Source organism: Capsicum annuum, chromosome 5 (assembly GCF_002878395.1).
Source record: "Capsicum annuum cultivar UCD-10X-F1 chromosome 5, UCD10Xv1.1, whole genome shotgun sequence".
Taxonomy (NCBI): Eukaryota; Viridiplantae; Streptophyta; class Magnoliopsida; order Solanales; family Solanaceae; genus Capsicum; species Capsicum annuum.
Genome location: NC_061115.1, coordinates 79,572,883 through 79,597,761, shown reverse-complemented (window position 1 = coordinate 79,597,761; position 24,879 = coordinate 79,572,883). Strand labels below are relative to the sequence as shown.

At 33.2% G+C, this 24,879-nt stretch overlaps 1 protein-coding gene across 2 annotated transcripts; it reads left to right on the top strand.

Annotated features, from left to right (window-relative positions):
• Positions 1 to 6,627: 6,627 nt before the first annotated feature.
• LOC107870625 (trihelix transcription factor ASR3) lies at positions 6,628 to 21,867 on the top strand. 2 transcript variants are annotated; one of them, XM_016717214.2, is made up of 3 exons: positions 6,628 to 7,601; positions 12,825 to 12,866; positions 21,143 to 21,867. In XM_016717214.2, exons 1-3 carry the CDS (start codon positions 6,914 to 6,916, stop codon positions 21,427 to 21,429), a joined length of 1,017 nt encoding a protein of 338 aa, XP_016572700.2. In that variant the 5' UTR covers positions 6,628 to 6,913; the 3' UTR covers positions 21,430 to 21,867. The 2 variants fall into 2 exon arrangements, with proteins under 2 accessions (XP_016572700.2, XP_016572699.2); XM_016717213.2 differs by having other exon boundaries at positions 6,668 to 7,601; positions 21,140 to 21,867.
• Positions 21,868 to 24,879: the final 3,012 nt, after the last annotated feature.

Below are 24,879 nucleotides of genomic sequence, written 5' to 3'. Positions count from 1 at the left end.
GGATTTGACATGCACTATAAAACTTTAGCCTAGATTGTATAGATCAAGTGTCATAGTATAAAATAGCACCCACGGGCTATATGGGTCCATCTCTTCCCTATCCAGAAAAGCCCCAGTGCGTGTAGCCACATAAACCAGAGAATGTACATAAGCATCATGGGGGACTCGAATCTCCTGGTATACTAAGATGACTGACGCACCTAATTCTGTAATATAATATGAGGGACTCAAACCTATCAGTCATATAGTAAGGGGGAATCGAACCACCTGATCAATTAGACCCCCCGCGTCGACAATTGTAGTTTCCAGTGTAAGTCCCTCGGGACCTCCACTTTTACGACTCAGCTACACAATCCTCATTAAAGCCCAATTAAATTATTTATCACACATTACCAATCATTAAACCATATTATACATTTAGGCATACTCTATTGGTATCCTCATACCAACTACACTTTCAAGGTAACATCAACATGCCATCATAATTTCTTATCTTAGGAAAACAACTCCCTTTGTTTATTAATACAAGATGGGGAAAACTAACTCCCTTAATTTATTAAATCAAACCATCATGTTTTAATAACCTCTTTATATCATGAATTTATTTCAAAATTATTTCAATATAATTTTACTCATACTCAAAACCACTTTCACAAAATTGGGTTGGGGTTATTACCAATTCATTTTTCAATATTCACAAAATTTGGGGAAATCACAATCCCCTAGTTTATTCATCATACCCATGCATCAAATTGATTTCAAAACCACTACTTAAGCGTAAATAATGAATATACAAACATGAAACATCATATAAAAAATATTATTCAAAACCCTCAACCCATGTTTAAAACCCTACATCAAAACTATATGAATAGTACTTTAAAACAGATGCTTTTAACAAAATGACAATTGGGGAAGAGTAACATGCCTGAAATACCTAAGGTTATGGAGAGAATTCAACTGTTGAAGCTCATCTTGACCTTCTTCTTAGAAACCCTAAGAATAGATACTTGAGAGAGAAAAAAGAATGTTTGGAGTGGGTTATCGATGAAAATAGGGCCCCAAGTATGTTTATAGGTCGTGGGTTATTATTGGGATAAGAGGGAAATGTTTAAAATACCCTATTAAAATATGGGAAATAAACCATCAGTCATTACGATTCTCATAACGACTAGTCACGACCCATTACGACTTGTCTCCATGGGTCATTGTCAAGACAGTGTCACCAGGAACATACACTATTGACCTTAGGACTTGTATACCATGGCTCGTAATGGGACACTACAGTTCCTAGGGTCCAGTTGTAGTCATTATAGAAAATATTTGGGTAGACACTAGACATCCTACGATTTACACACAACGACCTGTAATGAGTTCTCACAACTCGTAGTGATCCACTCATACTCAGAGAAAATACTTAGCCACATACACTGGCCAGGCTATAATTTAGGTCTAATGACACGTCATGACTCCTTACGACTCATAGGATAAGTCGTAGTCAAGACAGTGAGGATAAAATTTTAGAAACTCTTAGAGATTAACACCTAGGGTGTTTCAGATTTATTGTACTCAAAGTTTGGCAAAACTTCTAAGTTAATTAGTTTTTGCAAAGTTTTGTAATTGACATATCCCAACCATTCATACCATCATTCACTAGACTTAAGTATGTAAGAAGAATTAGAACATTTATTGATCTCAATAGTCATTACATTGATCTTAAACAGTCCCTTGGTGAGGTAACTTTTTCCTACATATACTTCTCTTTTGCTAATTTCAGCCTTATCATTAATAAATACATATTTGAATCTATTTTTGGTCAAAAGTGATCTAAAAACCAAGTTTTTTCTCAACTTTGGTACATGAAGGAAGTTATTGAGTGTCCTATTTCTTAAACCTTTACTGTTAAGGAGTTAGCCATATAAATCTTCTCCTCCTCTTGAGCTAGAGCATACAAAGCAAACAACTCCTTGTTGGCACAAGCATAGCGGGTGGCATCAAAATCAATCCACCACTATCTAGGATTACCTACCAAGTTGCATTATGAAAGCATGGAACATAGATTATCCACTTTATTTTTGAATTCACCATGTTGGCTTAATCCTTCTTCTTGCCTTTCTTAGGGTCCCAACAATCTACGGACTTATGGCTAGCCTTGCCACAATTAAAGCAATTCCCTTTGAATTTCTTCTTTTAAGGATTACTTTGTTGTCCAGATGCTTTCTTTCATTTCTTTGAGTTGTTAGCGTCATCATCCATAATGTTAGCTCCACTAATTGTGTAATTCCTTTTTGTCCTCTTCTTGGCTACCTTGTTATCTTCTTCAATACGCAACTTCACAATGAGGTCATCAACAAATATATCCTTTCTTTTATGTTTCAAGTAGTTTTTGAAGTCCTTCTACAAAGGTGGAAACTTCTTCATTATGTCCGCTACTTAGAAAGCCTCATTTACAATTAAACCTAAATCAAAGGTCGTGATTTTTCTGAACACACTTAACATGTTTAAACAAGGTATTCACTATATTCATACCTTCTACCAGGAGATCATGAATGATTACTTATAATTCTTTCACTTGAGAGACGACAGTCTTACTGTCAATCATTGTGAAGTCAAAAAATTTTGTAACAAAGAACTTTTTATTTCCTACATCCTTAGTTTTATATTTTTGTTCCAAATCATCCCATAACTCTTTTGAGGTCTTCATACTACTGTACACATTGTACAAGTCATCTTGAAGGCCACTCAGTATATAATTCTTGCATAAGAAGTTCGAGTGTTTCCATGCCTCCATTACAATAAACCGCTCATTTTTCGGTGTCTCTTTGCGCAATTCTAGAGCATTTTCAGAGATGAACCTTCGAAGACTTAGAGTCGTCAAATAGAAGAACATCTTTTGCTATCAACTTTTGAAATCTACACCCAAAAACTTTCTAGGTTTCTCCATGGTGCCATTGCGAGCAAAACACTTGTACGACTTGTCGTATCAATACTTTTTTCTGCTACACTTGTCATTTCAATATTGCATGACTTTCAGTATTTATTTTGCGGTCACAAAAAGACAATCAATTTAGTATGCCAGAATACTAATTATAAAGTTTTAAAAAATTTAAGCACCAACTTATTTCTTGTTTAATGATGAAGTTTTTATGTTCTTTTAATCATCAGTCGAATGAACTTTAATTTGTGATAAAGTTTTTATATCTTCAAATCACTATTAAGTTCAAACATAGTAGAAAGCAATAAGCTTTAATCTCCCGAAACCAAACAGTACAGATTAGATAAATTTCTTAAGTTTGTTATTGTGTAAGTACAAAAATCTGTATGTTTCTTTACAAAATTCAAGATTAAGTTCAAGAATGACTTTCAAGAACTACAATGAAATTCAACACACTCAAACACAAGTTCAAATAAATATTCAAATGAACTATCAAACTGAAGTGCTTATCAACTCTTAAGAAATAAAGATGAAGCAGAAATATTTGAACCAAGTTCACTGACTACACAGTGTGTCTTTCAAGGAATTTATTTCCTTCATATACCTGAGGTTATGGATCTTTTCTACCAGGATAAAATGGTTCAATTTCTGAAAGTAGCGGTACCTTAAACTTTCAGAAACTTCGAACGTACTCAATGATTTGATGATCACACGAGAGTTTTACAAGAAGAAAAAAAATATTTTTTCACTCAAAAATTGTACCTATACCTGAGGATAAGTTTTGGTATTTATAGCCATTAAGTGTCCCATTAGAAAGTAAGCAATGGTTTATAAAAAGAGATAATTTTTTCTAAAACATTGGTTGTTTGTGCCAGTCCGTGTTAGACATGCATTGGACCTGCGACCGCAGGTGGTATTCAACCCATTCTAGTAGCTTATAAGTTGGACCTGCGCCAGGTCTGCACTCGACCTATGCGTGTAGGTCGCATATTTTGTCGAAACAGTGTGTCTCTTCCTCGAAGGGATGCGACCCTTCGAGGTGCATTTTGTATGCATTTTTATTTGCACTCGAAATGCATTCGCAAAAGAAAAAAACATTTTCATTGAATTTTTGGATTAAATTTTCTCTTGTTTTCCAAGTTTCAAATAAATTTTATCTAAAAAATTAATCTCTTGATCATTTTCCAAATACAAAGCTGAAGTCGAGCGAGTGAGGACGACGATGCAAAGAATCCCTTGTTCTTGGCTCACTATTCATTTGAAGGAGTGTTTCGCAATATAAATACAAGAAAATTTCTTTCTCCCACCAATGTGGGAGAACTTGACTTTCCTAAGTGAAACTTCACTTTTCCTCCAAATTATTCCCTTCATTTTTCATTACTCATTGGCTTAGAACCCAACACATCTTTGACAATGTCAAGGGTGAAAATTGTAACTTTCTCTTCAAGACACGTAAATCCAAATCCGTCTTGAAAAGGTTCCATTTAACTGAGTCATATTATTAAATAGCATAATATGATGAAGAAAAGTAAATCCAAATCCATCTTGAAAAGGTTCCATTTAACTGAGTCCTATTATTAAATAGCATAATATGATTAAGACCGAGGACAACCCCAAGAAAGAAAAAGGTAGAGGTGAATTTACACATAGTGATCGAGCCCCTCCTTCTTATTGAAAAAATAACCTTTTAGTGGAGGGACTGATAGCCTAAAGGAAGGCTAAAACACGAAATTGACAATAGAAGCTAAAAAACAACAAACACACAAAAGGAAAAACAACACACATAGAAGAAAAGAGATGAAGAAGAGATGCATAAAGTAAAGATAGTAGAGAGACCCTTACTTCCACTATGCAATTAACAAAAGGAGATGTATCAAATCTCCAATCACACCTCAGTAATGGGAGCTCAAACCACTCTCTTAGATGACTCAAAGGACTCACACTTCCTCAAGCACACCTTTCTTGTAAAATAACCCAATACAAGTGAACAACCAATTTCAATTGCATTCAAGGTTCAAATTTATGTTTTACTCTCTTAAGGAGGAGGAGAAGACTACAATCTAACACTAAGATTACAATCTAAAAAGTCACTCAATTCATTATCTCGAAAACTAAGAAAAATAAGAGCTAAGGTGTCTATTTATACTATTACAAACAATGAAAAAAATATCCTTAATGAAGGGTGCTCTTTTGGAGTGTAAAAAGAAGTCATTAAAGGACAAGAATGCCCTTAATGAACCCCCAAATAGAGATAGCTTTGGAGTGTATTTCAAAGCTTCTCTTCATACTTTAGCATATACACTCCAATAGGTGAACTCATGACACAATCACAAGCTTCCAACTTCATAAACATTACTTGAAAACCATGTAACTCTTTAGCTTGACTCCTTGTGAAAGGTCTTGTGCTCTTGTTGCTTCTCACGCTTGTATCAGGGAGGGACAACCCACTCATTCCTAACTCTTACAACTTCACTTTAATAGTTAATACTTATTCAATTGCTTAATTATGTATTAGGAAATTAAGAGGTGGAGAGAGAAAAAGGGAAAAGTGGAAAAAATTAGTTCATTGCAAAGATAAGGTGGATGCCCTTATCTAATTTGACTCCTGGTATTTTAAATTCAGCTCTTAACCATTATCACACTTTTCACTTTCTACCATCCAATATTCAATAACGCAATATCAAAATAAAAGTGTAATGTATTAAAACTTTTGCTATACGTAGGGTCTTAGGAAGGATTCGATCACAAGGATATATTGTACGCAACATTATTTTGCATTTCTATTAGAGATTGATTTCAAGGCTTAAATCTGTGACCTCCTAGTTAAATGGTAGCGACTTTACCAGTTACTCAACATCAAATACTAGTAAAAAATTTTCTAGGGCAAAGGGGCAAATATACTATTCAACTTTGTGATTTAAAGAAAAGATACAATCTGTTAAAAAAAGTGAAGCAAATATACCTCTGTCGTTTATGAAATGGTGCAACTATAGCCCTTACTAACATATTTGTTCATTTTAAATTAAATAACATTTATCTTTTAAAATTTTTTAAAAAGAGATGATTGGATTTATTTTTGAGTAGTCCATTTATTTTCTAGCTAACCTGACCCCCCGACCCAAGCAAAAACAATAACCCACATATCTATAATACATTTCCTTAAAAAAGCAAATTAATTTGTCTTTTTAAAAAAAATAATTAAAAATAAGATAAATATTATTTAATTAAAAAAATACAAATCCATTAATAAAAAGAATATATTTACACCATTTCATAGACAACATACGTATATTTACTTTACCATTTTAATAGATGATATATTTAGTCTAAATTATAAAGTTGTGGTATATCTGTCCTTTTTCCCTTTGTTTTAAAGTAAGAAAGGAAAGGAGAGATTGAAGGTGAAACAATAAGGGGTTATCTAAACCAGCTAAAAAATCACAATCGAGTGTTACCAAATTGTATTAGCTTATTATAATTAAATTAAGTGAAAACTTAATTTAATTAAAATACAGTAAATTTTTATGTTAGTTTGATTTAAAAACTTAAGAAACGTGTGTATTCCTTTCACCATCTAGACTGTGCTCCAAGATAGATAGCACAAGGAAAGTGACCTCTTCCAAATACAATAGAGACTGATGGTTTCGTCTTTCGTGTTTGTTTAAAATATTAGTCCTTAAAAATAGGTCCTTATTCTTGTGTTTTAGCCTAACTGTTTCCCATTGACACATAAAAAAAGTAATTCTTATTTTAGAAATATTCATTTCACAAAGATTATTACTGGTTACAAATAGACTTCATCATAATAATAAGAATTATTAATACTCAAAAAGGTTTAACGTGTTTAGGGCATTGGATGAATATTACTACCATTAAAACACTCTCCCCTCTTCTCCAAAACGGGCCGTCCTAGTCCTACCCAAAACGCCGTTATCATAATTCCGCTCCGTTAACTCACGTGGCTTCGAAAAAAGAAGTATGAAGCTTGAGCGATTGAACCTAACTCCGTCTATAGTTAACGCTGACTCCGACGTCCGTCAACAATCCTTCAACGGCGGCGCCGATGATGCCAACAAAGTTGCCAGGCTCCCTCGTTGGACCAGACAAGAAATTCTCGTTCTCATACAGGGGAAAAAAGTCGCTGAAAACCGGATCCGTCGAGGGCGAACCGGGAGTCTAGAATTCGGTTCAGCACAGGTTGAACCAAAGTGGGCTTCTGTTTCTTCCTACTGTAAAAAACATGGGGTGAACAGGGGACCGGTTCAATGCAGGAAGAGATGGAGTAATTTGGCAGGGGATTTTAAGAAGATTAAAGAGTGGGAGTCTCAAATAAAAGAAGAAACAGAGTCCTTTTGGTTGATGAGGAATGATTTAAGGAGAGAGAAAAAATTGCCTGGATTTTTCGATAGAGAGGTATATGATATTCTTGATCGTGGAACTGGAAGTGGAAATGGGGATGAAGAAGAAGGACTGGTTTTGGCTTTGGGGTCGTCGGGTGTAGCGGAGGAGTCAGAAGTTTTGTTTGATAGTGGGAAAAGTGCTGCTGCAGGGGATGATGGCTTGTTTTCAGATTTTGAGCCGCTTCAGGATGAAGTAGGCGCCACTTCCCATGAAGATTTCCCACCAATCAATCAGCTTCCCATTCCTGCTCCAACTCCAATTTCAGGTACAACCTAATTTCTCTACTATTATTTGTAACTTATATCAGTGAATAAACACCGTTCGTTAAGCAGGAATTACCTGAACTTTTTTATAACCTACTTCAAAAGTATTTTAATCAACCAAAATACTCAATGTAGTGATAGAGTGATTACGTTAAAAATTCAAAATATTGTATTAGTATTGTGAATTTATGCTATGACTATTTTCCCATTATGTGAGAAACCACACGACCCGCAGCTCATGTCTCATGGCTTTTTCTTTTTGTGTTTTGTACTAGTAGTAGTTTCACAAACAAACAATTTTGTACTGCATATTTTGCTTTGTCACGGTTGGATTGGATTCTGGGTGGAAATGAAAATTAAGTTTTATGAGATATGTTGACTTTAAACATCTGTGTACTTGGGTGTAAAATTATAAAATTGCACTACAATGGCGATAGTATATATTCTAAGGGGTAGTTCAGTACACAGGTTGGGATAAGTAAAGATATTTTATGTGGTGGGATATCTTATAGGACTATTTTATCTTGCCCTCTATGTGGGATGGTCATTTTGCTGATGGGATAAATAGTCCTGGATCGTAACATCTTATACCAAACATGCGATAAAATTAATCCTAAGCTTTATCCCGATATTATTTTTTTTATTCCTTTTACCAAACGATCCCTTAATGGTGTTATGTTCAAGTTTAAAGCATTTCTTTTCCAAAGACGAGTATATCTTTTTCTTCTTCAATTCAAACAGCAGTGGATAGTGGACTTGTGAATTCAAATTATAGGAGTACTTCAACAATAATATACATGGTAAAATTTCATAAGTAGGTCAATAAATATTATGTGTAAATTCAGGTCAATAAATATTATGTGTAAATTCTTCTTTCTCTTTTTATGTTGCTCCATTAATAATCTCCTTACGAAATGAATATCATCTGTGGTAGAATACCCGACATGAATCCAATTCAATTATAGGATTAAATATTTAAATAGGTACTAAATATTTATTTTCCTTTCCACCAGAAAGTACTACTTTTTTTTCCTCATCTTCCTTCCGGTGAAATTCAAATTGTTGTGAACTTTATTATTTACCTCTCGCACTTGCATTATCAATTATTTGGCTTTTCTTAATTGTTTTGAATTTATTATTCCTTCAGTCTCAATTTGTTTGACATATTTTTTTAGTGCTCGGGATTGCAATCTAAATAGAGTTTTAGTCCGTTTAAAAAGAATGACTCTTTTTATTTTTAACTTTTAAATTTCAATTTTCCACTTGTCATGTTTGGAGTGAATTTCCTAAATAGTCACTCAAGTTTTAAAAATTTCCTTCAAATATCACATATGTTTTATTTAGAAACACAATATCACTCAACTATCACTCTTTCCCTTAAAAAATACCAACACCTCAAAAGTATTATTTTCTCTTAATTGACATGTCATGTCATTAAAATCTCATTTTTCTTTAAATAATAAACCATCTAATTCATCAAAATCATTTAACCAACATTATAATTTTTTTTTTTTGAAAAAATGTATTAGTTTAGTTTCATGCTTAGAAACTCTTTACCACACTTAAACTTTATCATATTATTTTACATGTCGATTAAAATCTCTAGATAAATTATTTAATTTAGTGATATTATTTTTTTTTTTTTGAAAACAATTAATCTTTTTAGGCAATTATATGTAAAAATATGAATGACTATTTAGAAAAATAACTCTAGAAAAAAGGTATAAATACCCAAGTATGAGAATTTCTTCTTAATAAAGTAATGTAATTTTTTTTAAAAAATAAGATTATAATTTTGATTAAATGAGTTTGATGAGCAAATATGTTTATTATTTTTAAAAAATAATGGTTTACTGATATGACATGCTAATAAAAAAAGAAGGAGACTTTTGAGGTATTTAGTGATTTTTTGAGAAAAATATTGATAGTTGAGTGATATTATTGTCTTAGCAAAATAAAAGTGCTTTTTATAAGCGACTCCAAAAACATAGATAACAATCTAAGAAAATAACTTAAAAAAAATATAAATAGTTTAAGTAACGGTAAAAGATTTCTAAGCATGAAATTCCTTCTTAATAAAATAATGTATTTTCTTAAAAGAAAAGAACAACAACAACAACAAACCCAGTGTATTCCCACATCGTGAGGTCTGGGGAGGATAAGATGTACGCAATTCATGCCATTACCTCCGGAAAAGTAGCAAGGCTGTTTCCGATAGAATGTGTTAAATAGGTCTATTATTAAAAAAATAATTTAATAACATGGTATCTCAATTAGAAGAGAAAGAGACGAATGAGATATTTAGTTAGATTTTTTTTTGAGAAAAATAGTGTTAGTTGAGTCATATTATTATTTCTAAAAAAATAAAAGTAATTTTAATAGACAATTCAAAAAATATGAGTGATCATCCGAAAGAATAATCCTTAAATTATTATTTTCTTAATTGACTCCTAAAATATAATGGGTTAGAATTAGAAAGTATTTTGATCTATTAAAAACTCCTAAAATTACCAATTTAAATTTGACTATTTTTGATAAAGAATAAACAACAATAGGAGTACGTTAATTACTTTTGACAAATTAAAATTTTGATCAATTAAGAACTAAAATTTGTGACATAGCCAATTACTTTTGGCAAAGTAAACCCTATAACTTTAAGGAGTCCTTGCATTTTAGTTTTTATTTTTCCGACTTTCAAAGTAGGAGTCCTAGCTAATGTGAATTATTTATAGAAAATTACATAATATAAGGAGCCCTAGATTGATTTGTAATTTTTATCACTTTTTTTTCAAAATAATAGTATAAAGTTAGCGACCTACAACTTTTATAAAGTAGTACGGGACAATGTACGTTGCACATTTTTCGTAGATTCAACAACACCAACATATCCAGTTTATTCCCACATAGTAGGGTCTGGGGAGGGTAGAGTGTACGCAGACCATACCACTATCTCAGGTGAAGTAGAGAGGCTGTTTCTGATAGACCCCCGGCTTAGGATCGACAACAGTATACCAAACACAAAAGATAAGTGCATATAAACTAGTACTGTATGCAAAATAAACTAACAGTATAACAAACACCAAAGATAAGTGCATATAAACTAGTATGGTATGCAAAATAGCCACGCGATAATACTACAGCCACAACACCATGAACAAGAAACTCCAGACACAAAAGAACGTTCCCCTACTATTACCGACGCACTCCCACCTCCCAACTATATACCCTAATTCGCGACCTCCATACCTTCTTATTAAGGGTCATGTCCTCCGTAAGCAATAACTGCTCTGTATCATTCCTAATCACCTCCCTCCAATATTTCTTCAGTCTACCTCTACCCCACCTAAAATCATCCGTAACTTGTGTCTCGCACCTCCGCACTGGAGCATCAGAGCCCCTCCTCATCATGTGCCCGAACCAACGTTACCTTCTCATATCTCATCCTCCACCGAGACAACTCCCACCTTTTTCCGAATAATGTCATTCCTCACCCTATCTTTCCTGGTATGTCCACACATCCATCACAACATTCGTATCTCCGCCAATTTGACATGACATGACACCCTATCTTAAATGAGTTTGATGAGTTAATGAGGTTTAGTATTTTTTCTTAAAAAAAGAGATTTTAATGACATGACATGTCAATTAAGAGAGAAGAAACTTTTGAGGTGTTTAGTATTTCTTGAGAAAAAGAATCATACTTGAGTGATATTGTAATCCTAAATGAAACACAAGTGATATTTGAATAAAATTTTAAAAACTTCGGTGACTATTTAGGGAATTCACTCATATATTTAAGATCATAATATTAAAGGATAGTTTGATATATTTGACATATGTTTAATTTAGGGCCCGTTTGGCCATAAAATTTTTTTCCTTTTTTCTGAAAATTTTTCACTTTTTACACTTTTCAGAAATTGTGGTGTTTGGGCATGAAAATTCGGAAAATTATTCCGGAGTTGGATTCCAAAAAGTGAAAACAACTTTTTGTTGTTTTCACAATTTTTCACTTCCATTTTCAGCTTTCATTATTATTACATATAACCCCAATCTTTAAACCACCAAGAAAAAAATTATTATTTGTTTTCTATGGTACAACATTTTTAATTGTTACTGATATTCTAATCTCTTTTTCTTCTTTTAATCAAAATTTACTAACGTGTGAAGTAAATGGCAATCTATGGCGGTAATATATCAACTTTTGTTTTGAATGAACTATATTATAGAAATATAAGGCCTAGTACATTATGTTATTTAAAAATGAGAAATTTAATATTTTTTCCTTGCCATTCTAATTTTCTGTATATATCATATAATAGCTATTATGATTTTAATAAATTATTAAAAAGTTGTCAATAAAGTCGCATATCAAACATAACGTAACGATCCATATTTACGATACAATAATATTCAAGAAAAATCAATATCATCAATAAAGAAAAATAAAAAAATTAGAACTAATCTATTTAGAAATAATTCATCCATAAATTTTTTTAAAAAGATCAAATTCAATAAAATAATTAATTCAAGTGAAAGTAATTAAGAATTTTCATCAACAAATTTAAGAATATAAAAAATATATTTATATCGATCAATCATATTTATCAAAATATATTTTCTCTATTCAATCGATTATGGTTAGATAAACTTATTTAACTTGTGCTTGTGATATTTTTATTCAAATTTTAGAAGAATAACAATCATAATAATTAATTTGTTGTTAATTGTTTTATAAATTGAAGATATATAAATTATTTTTTCAACATTTGGTTGTATATTAGTAGGTAAATTAGTAGTTGAGTGATTTTGATAGTTTTTAAAAGTTGAGGACATAAAATCATATTAAACTTTTTTTTTTCAAAAGTCTAAAAAAAAATTTCAAAAAGACATGGTCAAACACAGCTCCAACTTCATCTTCAACTCCAACTCCGGAAAAAAGTAATTTTTATGACTAAACGGCTACTTAATATCACAAAATTTAAATTATTTTTGACTTTTCAAAATTTCTTGTCAAATTAAAATAGATCAAACAAATTATTGAAATAGATGGTGGAGGGGTATTTGATTTTCTTCCTCTATTTTCTATCAATTATTTGTTTATTTGCCCTCTTCGTCGTAGCTCCTTTTCCTTTCCTCCAGTAAGTACCTAGTTTTAGTATTTAGGTTTGGGATTCGATTGTCTTCTTGATTTGTTTTGAACTTATTATGTTGTTTTTGGATTGCAGAGCAGAAACATCAACCACTCTCTCAAGTGTCTCCTACACAAGGTACTTCTCTCTCTCTCTCTCTCTCTCTATATATATATATATTAAATCTGGCACTAACCGAAAGGTTCCTTTCATTTAGTTAATTCTATTTGATTTCCCTTTTTGCCCTGCGGTTATGTGTATTGGCTACTTTTGGGTTTCAACTGAGATATTTAGGTGTGGTGCTACTGCAACGTTTATGAAGTCAAATTCTTGACAATTTTAGAATAGTTGAGAGTTGGATACTTGTAGGAGATTGGACAATATTTGGTTGAAATTTGAAGGGAAAAACAGAGTATTTGACTGTTTTTCAAATATTCCCAATATTATCTTAGGACAAAAGATTGGATTTCATACTAGCGATTGCCTATCAACATACTAACCACTAGTCCATATAAATAGCAACGAATGGTGAAAAGTTTTATTTGTTGTTTCAATATCTTGACCCTAGTTTCAGTAGTCAGCACTCGTAGGCCTTACAACGTGAGTGGCAATGTGTACTGGTATTCATAATACTAATTGTAGAGTTTGTGCTGGCAACAGAATGCTCATAATTTCATAAGATTAGGATCTCTACATATCAGTTGGTGCCCTTGCAAAAATCAGTTGGTATGCATAGTAATTTGAAAATAGGATGCCTTTTAACAGAGTAAAAGCCCAAAATAATTAATCCCTTTTGTTGGTTGTAGACTCAAAGTCATTTCTCGCTCTTCTTTCACATGGAACATTAATAATTCTTTATTTTTGAAATATTGGTGCCCTTTAGGTGGGTCTGTGCACATGGATTCACGTCCCATAGAAATAATTTGAAAAGACAAAATAATGGAACTCCACAATGTTCTGACACAAACGAGATTCTTCTTGAACTTATTCTTGAAGTTGGAGATAAACAACTTAGAAATTACGTACTGTTACAAAATACAGATTAAAAAGCTTAGGTAGGCGTTTGACCATGAATATAAATTAGAGTTGTTTTTGAATTTTCGTGAGAGAAGTGAGAGTGAAAAAAATGAAAACAAGTTGTACTTGTTTTCACCTTTTTCAAATACAACTTCTATTATTTAATTAACTAATGTATTGTGTATTTACTCAAATAATAGTTCCCAAGTCTAATAGACTTATGTACAAGTATATCATAAATAGACTTGTGTTGGTTATCAATTACTTTTTGTCAAAATTGACCACTTGATATACATAAACTAGATTACTGTTTTGCTAAATAATAAGTTAATTAATTAAATTGTATTAAATAAAGGACTTAATACTATTTAAACATGACATAATACTTTATTTATATCATATGAGTCTCCATCAATTGGTGATATGATCCAAAGAGTTTGAGAATAAGTCATGATTTTATAAAGTAGTTCCTCAAAATAAGATTGCCGTTTAATAACCTTGTTCTTAAACACATTGGATCATGTAACCAATTGATGATTCTTCACATAATAATGCCTCACAAATTAGTAATTCTTAACATAATATATGTGATTAATACATGATATTACTACCTAACGAATGGTCCTTAGAGCACTGCCTTGGAACAAGGATGTGTTTTGATAGCCATTACTTATTCTCAAACTCTTTGGATCATGTCAGTAAATAGTGAAGACTCTTATATGATATAATTAAGTATTATTTTCATGTTTAAATCATTTTAAGTTCCTTATTATAATTTGATTAATTAATTTATTGTTTATTTACTCAAATAGTAGTTCCTAGTCTAATAAACTATCGACAAGTATATCTATCGGGCTGTGTCAATTATCAATATATATGATTTCTGCTCAACTACACCATTTGTCAATAATCGACTATCTGATATATATATATATATACATATATATATATATAAACTAGTTATTAAACACATTGGATCATGTAACCAATTGATGATTCTTCACATAATAATGCCTCACAAATTAGTAATTCTTAACATAATATATGTGATTAATACATGATATTACTACCTAACGAATGGTCCTTAGAGCACCGCCTTGGAACAAGGATGTGTTTTGATAGCCATTACTTATTCTCAAACTCTTTGGATCATGTCAGTAAATAGTGAAGACTCTTATATGATATAATTAAGTATTATTTTCATGTTTAAATCATTTTAAATTCCTTATTATAATTTGATTAATTAATTTATTGTTTATTTACTCAAATAGTAGTTCCAAGTCTAATAAACTATCGACAAGTATATCTATCGGGCTGTGTCAATTATCAATATATATGATTTCTGCTCAACTACACCATTTGTCAATAATCGACTATCTGATATATATATATATATATAAACTAGATTACTATGTCGCTAAATACTCAATTAATTAAAATAAAATAAGAGACTTAATACTACTTAAACATGATAATAATACTTTATCATATCATATGAGAGACCCCATCAATTGATATAATAGTGGATTAGTTTCATATTGAAATAGTGATACACGTTTTTTATAAATCCAACAACAACAACCAGATACTTAATGTATTCTTTCAAAGTGGGCCTGGGGAGGGTAAGTGTACATAGTTCATACCAGTACCTCCGACGAGGTAGAGAGGTTTTCGATAGATCCTCGGCTCCGAACACAAAATAGTATTAGTAAAAAACCTAAAAAAAGGGAATAACACACCAATAGATAATAACGGAAATAAGACAACCGCAAAGTAGTTACAAAAAACTACTAAATAAAAGCTACTAGCATTACACATAGCACTTTCGACCACAGAGTCCTACCTATTAGCAAGGACACACTCCCACCTGCTAATTCTCTATCCTAATATACGTCTTCCACACTTTCCTATGTAGGGTGTAAGATAACTTTTGTAAAATATTAGGTGAACTTTCATATCATTCAAAACAACTCCATGAACATGAATAGGATATACAATCAAAGGATGAATTCAATTTAAGATTTCTAATAATTTCATGGAAGATTCAAGAAGTATCATCAATGGATAATGAAATTAGATTCTATGACTCAATTTGAAAACCCTAGCTTTATTCATGAACAAAGACTAGATTAAAACATATTTGTGGGGAAAAATAGGGTACCCTCACTAAAGGTTAGTCATACATACCTTGGAAGAATGGAGGAGTTTGAAGAAGAACTTGAAGATTTCTTTCTTAAGTTCATAAAGCATTCGAGAAACAACACAGTGATTCTAAATGTTCCCCTTAGTAAAAAGAAGTTTTAAAACGTATATATTGAGTATCTTAAAGTGGTAGTACATAATTACCCTTAAATGCATGAAGTAATCAAGCTTTTTGGCTGAAAAATGGGCTTAATGCATCCACTGCATAGCAATGTTATTGACAATGCATAGAATCTGATGTAATGACATGTTGCATCGTTACTAAAATCACCACGTTCATAGGGGCATGGGGTACGAGAATTTCATTAATATCTTTGAAATATGTGCTTAAAAAACTGACTTAAATAAATTTAGAGTACAGAAATTTTGGGCGGACTATTGGTTTTTAACTTTGAAATTAAAGAAATAATAGAGAAAGACTCGGAGAGCAAAAATACTGCAATTGTATTGTTAAAGAAAATTATTTTATTAATAACTCAAAGCATATATTTATATCTATATTTCTAACTAGACTAAAATTCAAATAACAAAAGGATAACTAATTCCTAAGTGTAAGCCATATAGAACTCTAATAATTTAAAACTACTAATAGTTATCTACTTCTACTTTATTTCTGAGACATGTCTTCAACACTCTCTTTGGATCAAAAATTTTATATTGCAGGCTCGACTGAATTTGACCTCTTGAATAACTCTTACCAATTCATCTTTTGGTCTTGTAAGGTTTGTGTGCATCTTCTGTTGGATTGAATAAGAAATTTTTGCCTCTCATATCAACTTGTAAAATCTCATGATTAGTGAAATCAAATTTTGACAATATTTGTCTCCAAATAATAATTTAAATCCTTCTTCCATTAGCTTGCCAACACTTAACAAACTCTTATCAATATTAGGCACCTAAAGGACATTTGAAATTATTTTTGTACCTTAAATTGTTTTGATTGCAATATTTTTTTTTCTTCTGCAGGAATATAGTCACCATTCTCAATTCTGATTTTCTTATTTTCTAAAGGCAGAAACTCTTTAAAAAGTGATTTTTCATATGTCATGTGATTTGTACAACCACTGTCAAACATCCAAAAATAAAATTTCTTGGTTGAAGAATATGTTGTCACAAATAAGTGATCATCATCTTCTTCTTTGGTGACTTGGGCATCTGCTTCATATTTTTGAGATTTGTTTTTGCAAATCGCAGCTTTATGGCCAAGTTGATTGCAGTTCTTGCAATGTGCATTTGGTCCCTTCCAACATTTAAATGGAGTTTGCTAAAGTGCTGGCAAGGTGGTTAGTTTTTTCTTGAATTATTAAGCTTGCTTTGAGTCTTGTGATTGACTGTCAAAGCTCCTTCAACCATACTATCCTGCCTCATAAGCCTCCTTTGCTCTTTTGCCTGCAACATATTTAACAATTCTGTCAAGGTAATCTTGGACACGTCTTTTGTATTTTCTAAGGTAATTATTGATACTTCGTATCTTTTATGCACTGTAACAAGAATTTTTTCAACAATTCTTGAATCTTTATATTTTGTTCCAAGCAATCTTACCTTGTTAACAATGCCAAGAAGTCGATCTGGTACTTTTTAACGGTCTTAGATTCCTTCATCTTTTGCAATTCGAATTTCCTTATTAGATTTAATACCTTCATGCCTCGTATTCTTTCATCTCTCGTATATTCTTCCTTCAGATAATCCCAAATTTCTTTTGCTGATTTAAGGGCCATAATTATTGTGAAAATTATTGGAGAATCACTAGCACACAAAGTTGCTTTTGCCTTTGATTTTTGATTTTCTTTTTCTTTTGGCTTTTGATCTGGACCACCGTGGGATTATCAGGTAGCGGAAGAACATAATAATCCTCCTCCACGGCCTCCCAAAGATCTAAAGCCTTAAGATAAGTCTCCATTCTTACTGCCTAAAATTGGTAATTTTCTCTATCAAAGATACGAGAAGCTATTTGGGGAAAGTTGTTTTTAGAATTCATCTCACTCACAGATCCCTCAAGAAAATGGCTCTAGATACCAATTGGTAGTTTTTAACTTTGAAATTAAAGAAATATCAGAGAAAGACTTGGAGAGAAAATACTACAATTATATTGTCAAAGGAAATTATTTTATAAATAACTCAAAACATATATTTATAGCTAAATTTTTAAGTAGACTTCAATTCAAATAATAAAAGGATAACTAATTCCTAAGTCTAAGCTACATAGAACTCTAATAATTTAAAACTACTAATAGTTATCCATTTGTACTTTATTTTTGAGACATATCTTCAACATGGTAATTGGTAAAGTTGTCTCCATGTGATCAGGAGGTCACGGGTTCAAGCCTTGGAAACAGCCTTTGGCAGAAATGCAAGGTAAGGCTGCGTACGATACACCCTTGTGGTGGGGCCCTTCCCTAGACACCGTGCATAGCGTTAGCTTTAGTGCACCGGGCTGCCCTTTTTTTTATCTTCAACATGGACTGACGTCATCCGTGAGAATAGTTCCGCTATAAAGGCATCGTGGTAATGGGATGCAGGCTGCTATAGCGGGATACTGAGAAACAGTCCACCCATATTTTTAATTATTCTTTTTCCTTCTCATTTGTAAACCAGAACGAAGCTTCAATTTAAAAATCCCTTAGGATTGCCTCTAGGCTCTGGAGTAATAGAGAATAAGAACACTTAGAGAGGTTTGGGTAAAACCTGATAAATTCTCGCAAATTTCTTGACAAAAATCACTAGAACCAAGCCAGTAGTTCAATTTCATGCCTCCATAGCAGGTGCTTAGCGCCCAGGTAGTTTAGGTTTAATGGATTAATAAATACCTATATTAGAAAATGCATGCATAACATAGATTGATGGGAGATTTCATGTGTAGGCTTGCGGGTAAGATGTTTGGATGGATGAAACCCAGTAGATTAGGTTTTGTGACTGAGATGGATATTCTAGAATGAGTATTGTGATGTTATTGACGTTGCCCGGTTATTCCTTGTGCATAATTAATTGGTTAGTGGGTATAAACGGCTAGATATTAGTGTAATGAGTGTCGATGCCTTGTTCCTTGCTTAATAGATTGATTGTATGATTGGAAGAGGATCTGCTTTCTTTGGTATTAGTTTTTATATGAAGGCCTATTTGTCAAATTATATAATAATATTATGTTTTTTAAGTATAATTTGTCATCTGATTTATGGATGCAATTATTAGCTTTCACATGATGCCATATCGATTTCAAACCTACAAGTGGTATCAAATTTAGGCCCATCCTAATTCTTTGTTCACTAATGTTGGGCCCCATATTATACTGCCCACGCTCTAGTTAACAAGGTCTGGGCATGCGTGGGAGTGTTAAGAGTTTCACATTGAAATGGTGTTGGGAAATTGGTCTTTTTATATGGATTTGGACAATCTTTCCATCATGAGCTAGCTTTTGGGGTGTGAGTTAGACCAAAAACTTAATTTTTTCATGGTATTAGAGCCAGTCCCATATCAATTCGTTGTTCATCGATGTTGGGCCCCCATATTATATTATTCACGGTCTAGTTAACGAGGCTTGGGCATGCAAGAGAGTGTTATGATATTGGAAAGGGAATGGGTAATTGGCCTTGTTATATGTATTTGGCAAATCCTTCCCTCATGAGCTAGCTTTTGGGGTTGAGTTAGACCCAAGATTCATTCTTCTCACATTATTTGACATTAAAATCGAAATCCCTAGTGATAATCTTCCTAAACATGCATTATGGGCAAAATAGTACAAGGTTGTACATGTATTCAAACTGTTTGATGATATACAAACTTGTGATTGCTTTATTTTTGGTAGCGAAACAAACCCTAGAACTCATAAATCTAAACTATATGCCTTATGCGTATGTTTTGGGACACAATGACTAAACCTAACATGATAAAACCACCAGCTAGAAGGCCCAAATATAAAAGGACAGTTTGGTGCACTAAAGCTCCCACTGCGCGAGGTCAGGATTAGGGGAAGGACCGGACCACAAGGGTTTATTGTATGCAGGTTTACCTTGCATTTCTGGCAGAAGTTGTTTCCACAGCTTGAACCCGTAACCTCGTGGTCACATGGCAACAACTTTTTGAGTTACTCCAAGGCTCTCCTTCAGAAGGCTCGAATATGTTTCTATTTCCTTTTTCTTCTTTGTCATATTTCTCTTTGATTCTTTGATTTTGCTCTAGATACATATGCAAAAGCTCAAAAGAATCTGGTTTGCAGATCAATTGGGTATGAGGAACAGAGAAAAAGCTAAAGAATCAGCAAAATCATGGATATGTATACTGAAGTGAAACACAGGGCAAAAAAGTTATTAAGTACAAATCATGACTCTTGATGCAGCTACAATTAAAAGTTTAAGAAGGAATTTAGTTTGTACCAGATGATATACAGAAAGAGACTAGTAACATACGTGCACACAACAAAACGTTAAATACCAAACAGAGGATATGGAATAGACTAAATGTGCATATTTCAACCGTGGAGGACTATTAGTGCTCCATGTGAAGGGAAGGGGATGACTTTGAGTCTAAACTGATAAAGGGTTATTTTTGGGCTTTTTTTTTCTATATTAACACGTTGCTGCTTTATTTGGCATCGTGATAGAGTCATTTTCAAGAACTTTGGACCAACATCTTTAAAAACCTCAGATTGCTGTGGAGCTCCTTTACTGTTTAGACCTTATTCAACTAGTCCTTGGTTTTCTCATGGCTGCTGGAAGTTCCACAGAAATTGTTAATTTCATCATACACATTTGAAACAAATATGGTTTAAGCAAATTAGTTTCGGTAAAATTTAAAATTGTATATATTGCTTCATAATCTTGTCTCTATGTCAAATGTCCATCATTTATTAACTATTGCGTTTTCAATGCCGAAGTAAGTGTGGTTTATGCATTAGACTGTTGTTAAAGTCCAACAAAATGGAAATGCATCTTTTGAAGTGTATCAACTAACATTAAGTAAATTTGTAGATATGAGGTAGTATGTCAAATGTCGTTCTAACTTTTCCTAGACTGGTAATTCGCATTCTTCTTGAACTTTTGCATTTCCAGTAAATATGTCCCTAGTCCGCCCACCATCCTTGAAAAAAGATTAAAAAGAGAGGAGAAATACTTTGTTGCAAGACTAAAAGAAATTATCAAAAGAACAAATTGGCATGCAGTGAAGTTGGCCTTTCTGAAGTGGACTATTTTATTCAGCAGGAACAAGCCATCAGAAGCAACCTATCCGAGAACCTGATATAGGAAGCGGTCAGGAAGGAAGGAAAAGAAAGCGAGATGACTCAGATGCAGATGAAGAATCAAGCAATCTGCAGCGTCATTTAGTCAGAGCATTGGAGAGGAATGGCAAAATGGTGAGCACCCAACTTGAAGCTCAGAATATGCATTTTCAAAAGGATAGGGAGCAAAGAAAGGACCATGTTGATAACTTAGTAGCAGTACTTAACAAGCTTGCAGATGCTTTGGGAAGAATTGCAGATAAGTTATAGTTGATTACCTAATGGGAGTGTACATAACATGTTGTCAGGTTGTATGTCACGTCTTTGTGAATCTTCATACTCGTGGCTGAAGGATTTTTGCGACCTAGACCAGATGTTGGGCCAATGTCAGTTTTGGTTGGATAATTAGTAGTTGGAGATGAGATGTTCTTTTCAGCTTTTGTGCTTTCAAGGCGTAGTCTTGGCACAGGTGTACAGAAATAGTAATAAATACAGCAATTGGAGAGGCTGGTGTCGTTTTTTGTTTTTCTTTTTTCTTAATTCTTGTTATACAAGTAAATTACCATCTCTTATTTTGTCACAATTGTGAGGCTCTGTTTATGGAGCTTAAATTTTATCTCAGTACTTGGGATTGCTAGGCTTGCGGACAAATTGTATACAAATCATAATATTTCGATTCTATTGTGAAAAATAGTTGTCATTGTATTGTCAGAACTTCCTTTAATAATGGCTTTAAATCCCGGCGGGGAAACTGAAGAAATCATTAGTGAATTAATTTTCTTCAGTATTTTTTGCTTTCTTTTCTAAGATGGGTCGGGTCCTTGTTTTGGGCCAGGCCTATCTCAGTTTGTACAGCTCTTTCATTCTAATTCTAGAAGGGAGCCTTGGAGTAACTGGTAAAGTTGCTGTTATGTGATCAGGAAATTAGGTGTTCAAGCCTTGGAAACAGCCTCTGGCGGAAATGCAAGGTAAGGCTGCATACGATACAACCTTGTGGTGGGGACTTTCCACGGACACCGCGCATAGCGGTAGCTTTAGTGTACCGGGCGGCCCTTTTTTTCATTCTAATTCTAATAAAAAGGGACCTTCAGGTCTTGATTTTTTTTCTTGTTTTCAAAAAGAAGTCTATGACATCTAAATTTTAAAGGGTTGGTTTTCAATTGATAGTGTTTACCCTGAAATTGGTACAAAATTTGTGTATGAGTTCAAGAGCACGTGGCTTGATTTAACCTTTTTAAATTAGTTTATTAGCAGCTCTTATGTTAGACAATAATAATGTATAGTGAAAACGAAATGCGTAACGTAAAAATTTTAAGAAAAAAATAGTCGAATTTGGCATCTCCGAGCTGTGGAGTTTGAGGGTAATGATGTAATCTTTCCTTTGAGAGTACCAGTGAATATCAACTAAAAACAAGGAAATCATGTATTGCTCTCAATAATATCCACGGAACTCCTCCCTTACAAAGTGATTGAGAGCCACTATTTGTAGAGTAATGAGACCACTGATGGTGAAATTTCTATTGTACCTTACCACCAATTAGATTAACCAGTGCATGCCAAGACGCCATCCTATTATTTGTGCTGGCCAATATTCTTGTTGCGTTCAATTTCGTAAGAGACTCACCCACGCACCTGAATCTTCTGAAACTTGTTTCCCCCTTGTCTTGTAGACTTATCGATACAACACATTTTTGGAAGTTTTTTAGGCACGTCGTTTCATGAGACAAGTCATCAATAATAAGGTGCTATTAGACTTTGTCATTGCCATGCATCCGCCACGTTATAACTCTTTGCTATCATGTGTCATCCATGTCATCTAGGCATATTACTCCATTACATATAGTCCCTGTGTTTCCTTAGCTCGGCCCAAGTCGAAATCGGGAAATGGTAAGAAGAAAAACCATCGACCTTGTCACTTTCCTTGCCACGTGTTAGGTTCTATTGAGGCACACTTTCCCATGTGGTATCTCAAACTCGCATCCTATAAATACTTGCCTTTCATGAAGCTTCTGCCATTTATTCACTTTTTTTCTCTTATGAGCCTCATGTCTTCTTCCTTTCGAGGTCATATGTGTCGATTTTCCATATCTCTTTCTTTTCGACACATCTTTGTCATCCTCAAGTCTCATTTGAAGGGCCTACTCCAAGTGTGGATAAAAAATAAGAGCTAGTAATTAGGGGGATGATACCTCACCGAGCCTTGCATGGATAACATCACTCGGAGGATTTTCCATTTTAATGATGACTTCAAAATCTCATCGAATGATCCTATGTAATACCCTGAATTTTCAAGCTCTAAACCCGTCAAAGGATAGGCCGCTAAATTATCTTTCCAACGCCGCAAGTCTCGCCTTAGTTCAATATCATGGCGAAAACTTATGCAATTTTTCCCTTGAGTGACAGTTGTTAGCCTCCAAAGTTTATATTTTAATAATGACAAACTAATAAGTGAATCCTTGCAGGATATTAAAGACCACTGATGAAGGAAGTTGACTCTAGAAAAGGAAGGACATTCAATCACAAAAAGATTACGACATTCTAACAAATATGGTAGATAAATCAAATACGCTAAAAAAAAAAAGAAGAATCATCATCCCAGAGTCACGGCAAAATGGGAATCACGGCAGAACAAGATCAATCAAAGAATCAATCAAGATCTAAATAAAAGAAGGAAGGACACAATCATCACATAAGACATCAAGACTAAAAGGAAAGAAAGATCACGGACATATCTGATATTGATGTGATCCAAAGCCGTATATGGATATATCTGATATGGACATATCAAACGGCTCTATTTCTCAATTAAGGAATCAATCTAAGTCCTTGATTGAGAAGAGATCTCTTGGTTTCCTTATGAAGAATAGCAGACGAAGACTATAAAAGAAGAAGACCAAAGACAGACACTACTTACGCAAGTTCAAGCAGAAACTTTAAAGTGTCTCAATCTTAGTCTAACAAGGTTTTGTAATTGTACTTTACAATTTTTATATAAAGAGTAGGATCGAGTCAACTGTAACATCAACTGAAGTTGTTTCACGAGATCTGAAGAACAAAATAAGTCTTCAAAACTTGTTTCCTATCATTGTACTCGAACCAAACTTTCAACAATCTAAAGGAAACTTGAAACCCAAGAGGACTAGACGTAGGCACTGGATTGGTGTGTCGAACCAGGATAAATCTTTGTGTTGTTTAATTTATTCTTTATTATTTACGTGCTTAATATTTTAAGTTTAATCTATTTGTGAAGTGTTTTTGATATTCACCCCCTCTTAAATTTCAATTGCTATCAGAGTAGGTCTCACAAATAACATTGCCTAACCGCAAGTGAGCAATCAAATGGCCAATTGTCAAATTCCCACTGCTCTTCTTCAGGATGGTCACTCCTCCACAAGACCACCATACTTCAATGGACAACACTATTCATACTGGAAAAATAGATTCATTATCTTTGTCCAATCAAATGACTACCAAGCCTGGGTTGTCATAATAAAAGGGTCCGAAGCCAATTCCAGGCCTCAAGAAAAAACAAAAGGACAATGATAAGGAATCCAGTAGTACTGATATAGAAGATCTTGAAAATTTTGATATTACCAAAGAACAACAAGAGGTAATCCAAACTAACATACGTGCTATAAGTTTACTTTTGTGTGCAGTTAGCAGAGAAGAATATGATAAGACCTCAACATGTAAGACAACAAAAGAAATGTGAAACAAACT

What these genes read in the sequence shown, in the direction of transcription:
- LOC107870625 (XM_016717213.2), top strand. Translation starts at nt 6,914, where the DNA reads ATGAAGCTTGAGCGATTGAACCTAACTCCGTCTATAGTTAACGCTGAC. An exon ending in TGCTCCAACTCCAATTTCAG is followed by an intron (nt 7,602 to 12,824) that starts GTACAACCTAAT and finishes TTTGGATTGCAG; the next exon opens with AGCAGAAACATCAACCACTC. An exon ending in TCAAGTGTCTCCTACACAAG is followed by an intron (nt 12,867 to 21,139) that starts GTACTTCTCTCT and finishes TATTTTATTCAG; the next exon opens with CAGGAACAAGCCATCAGAAG.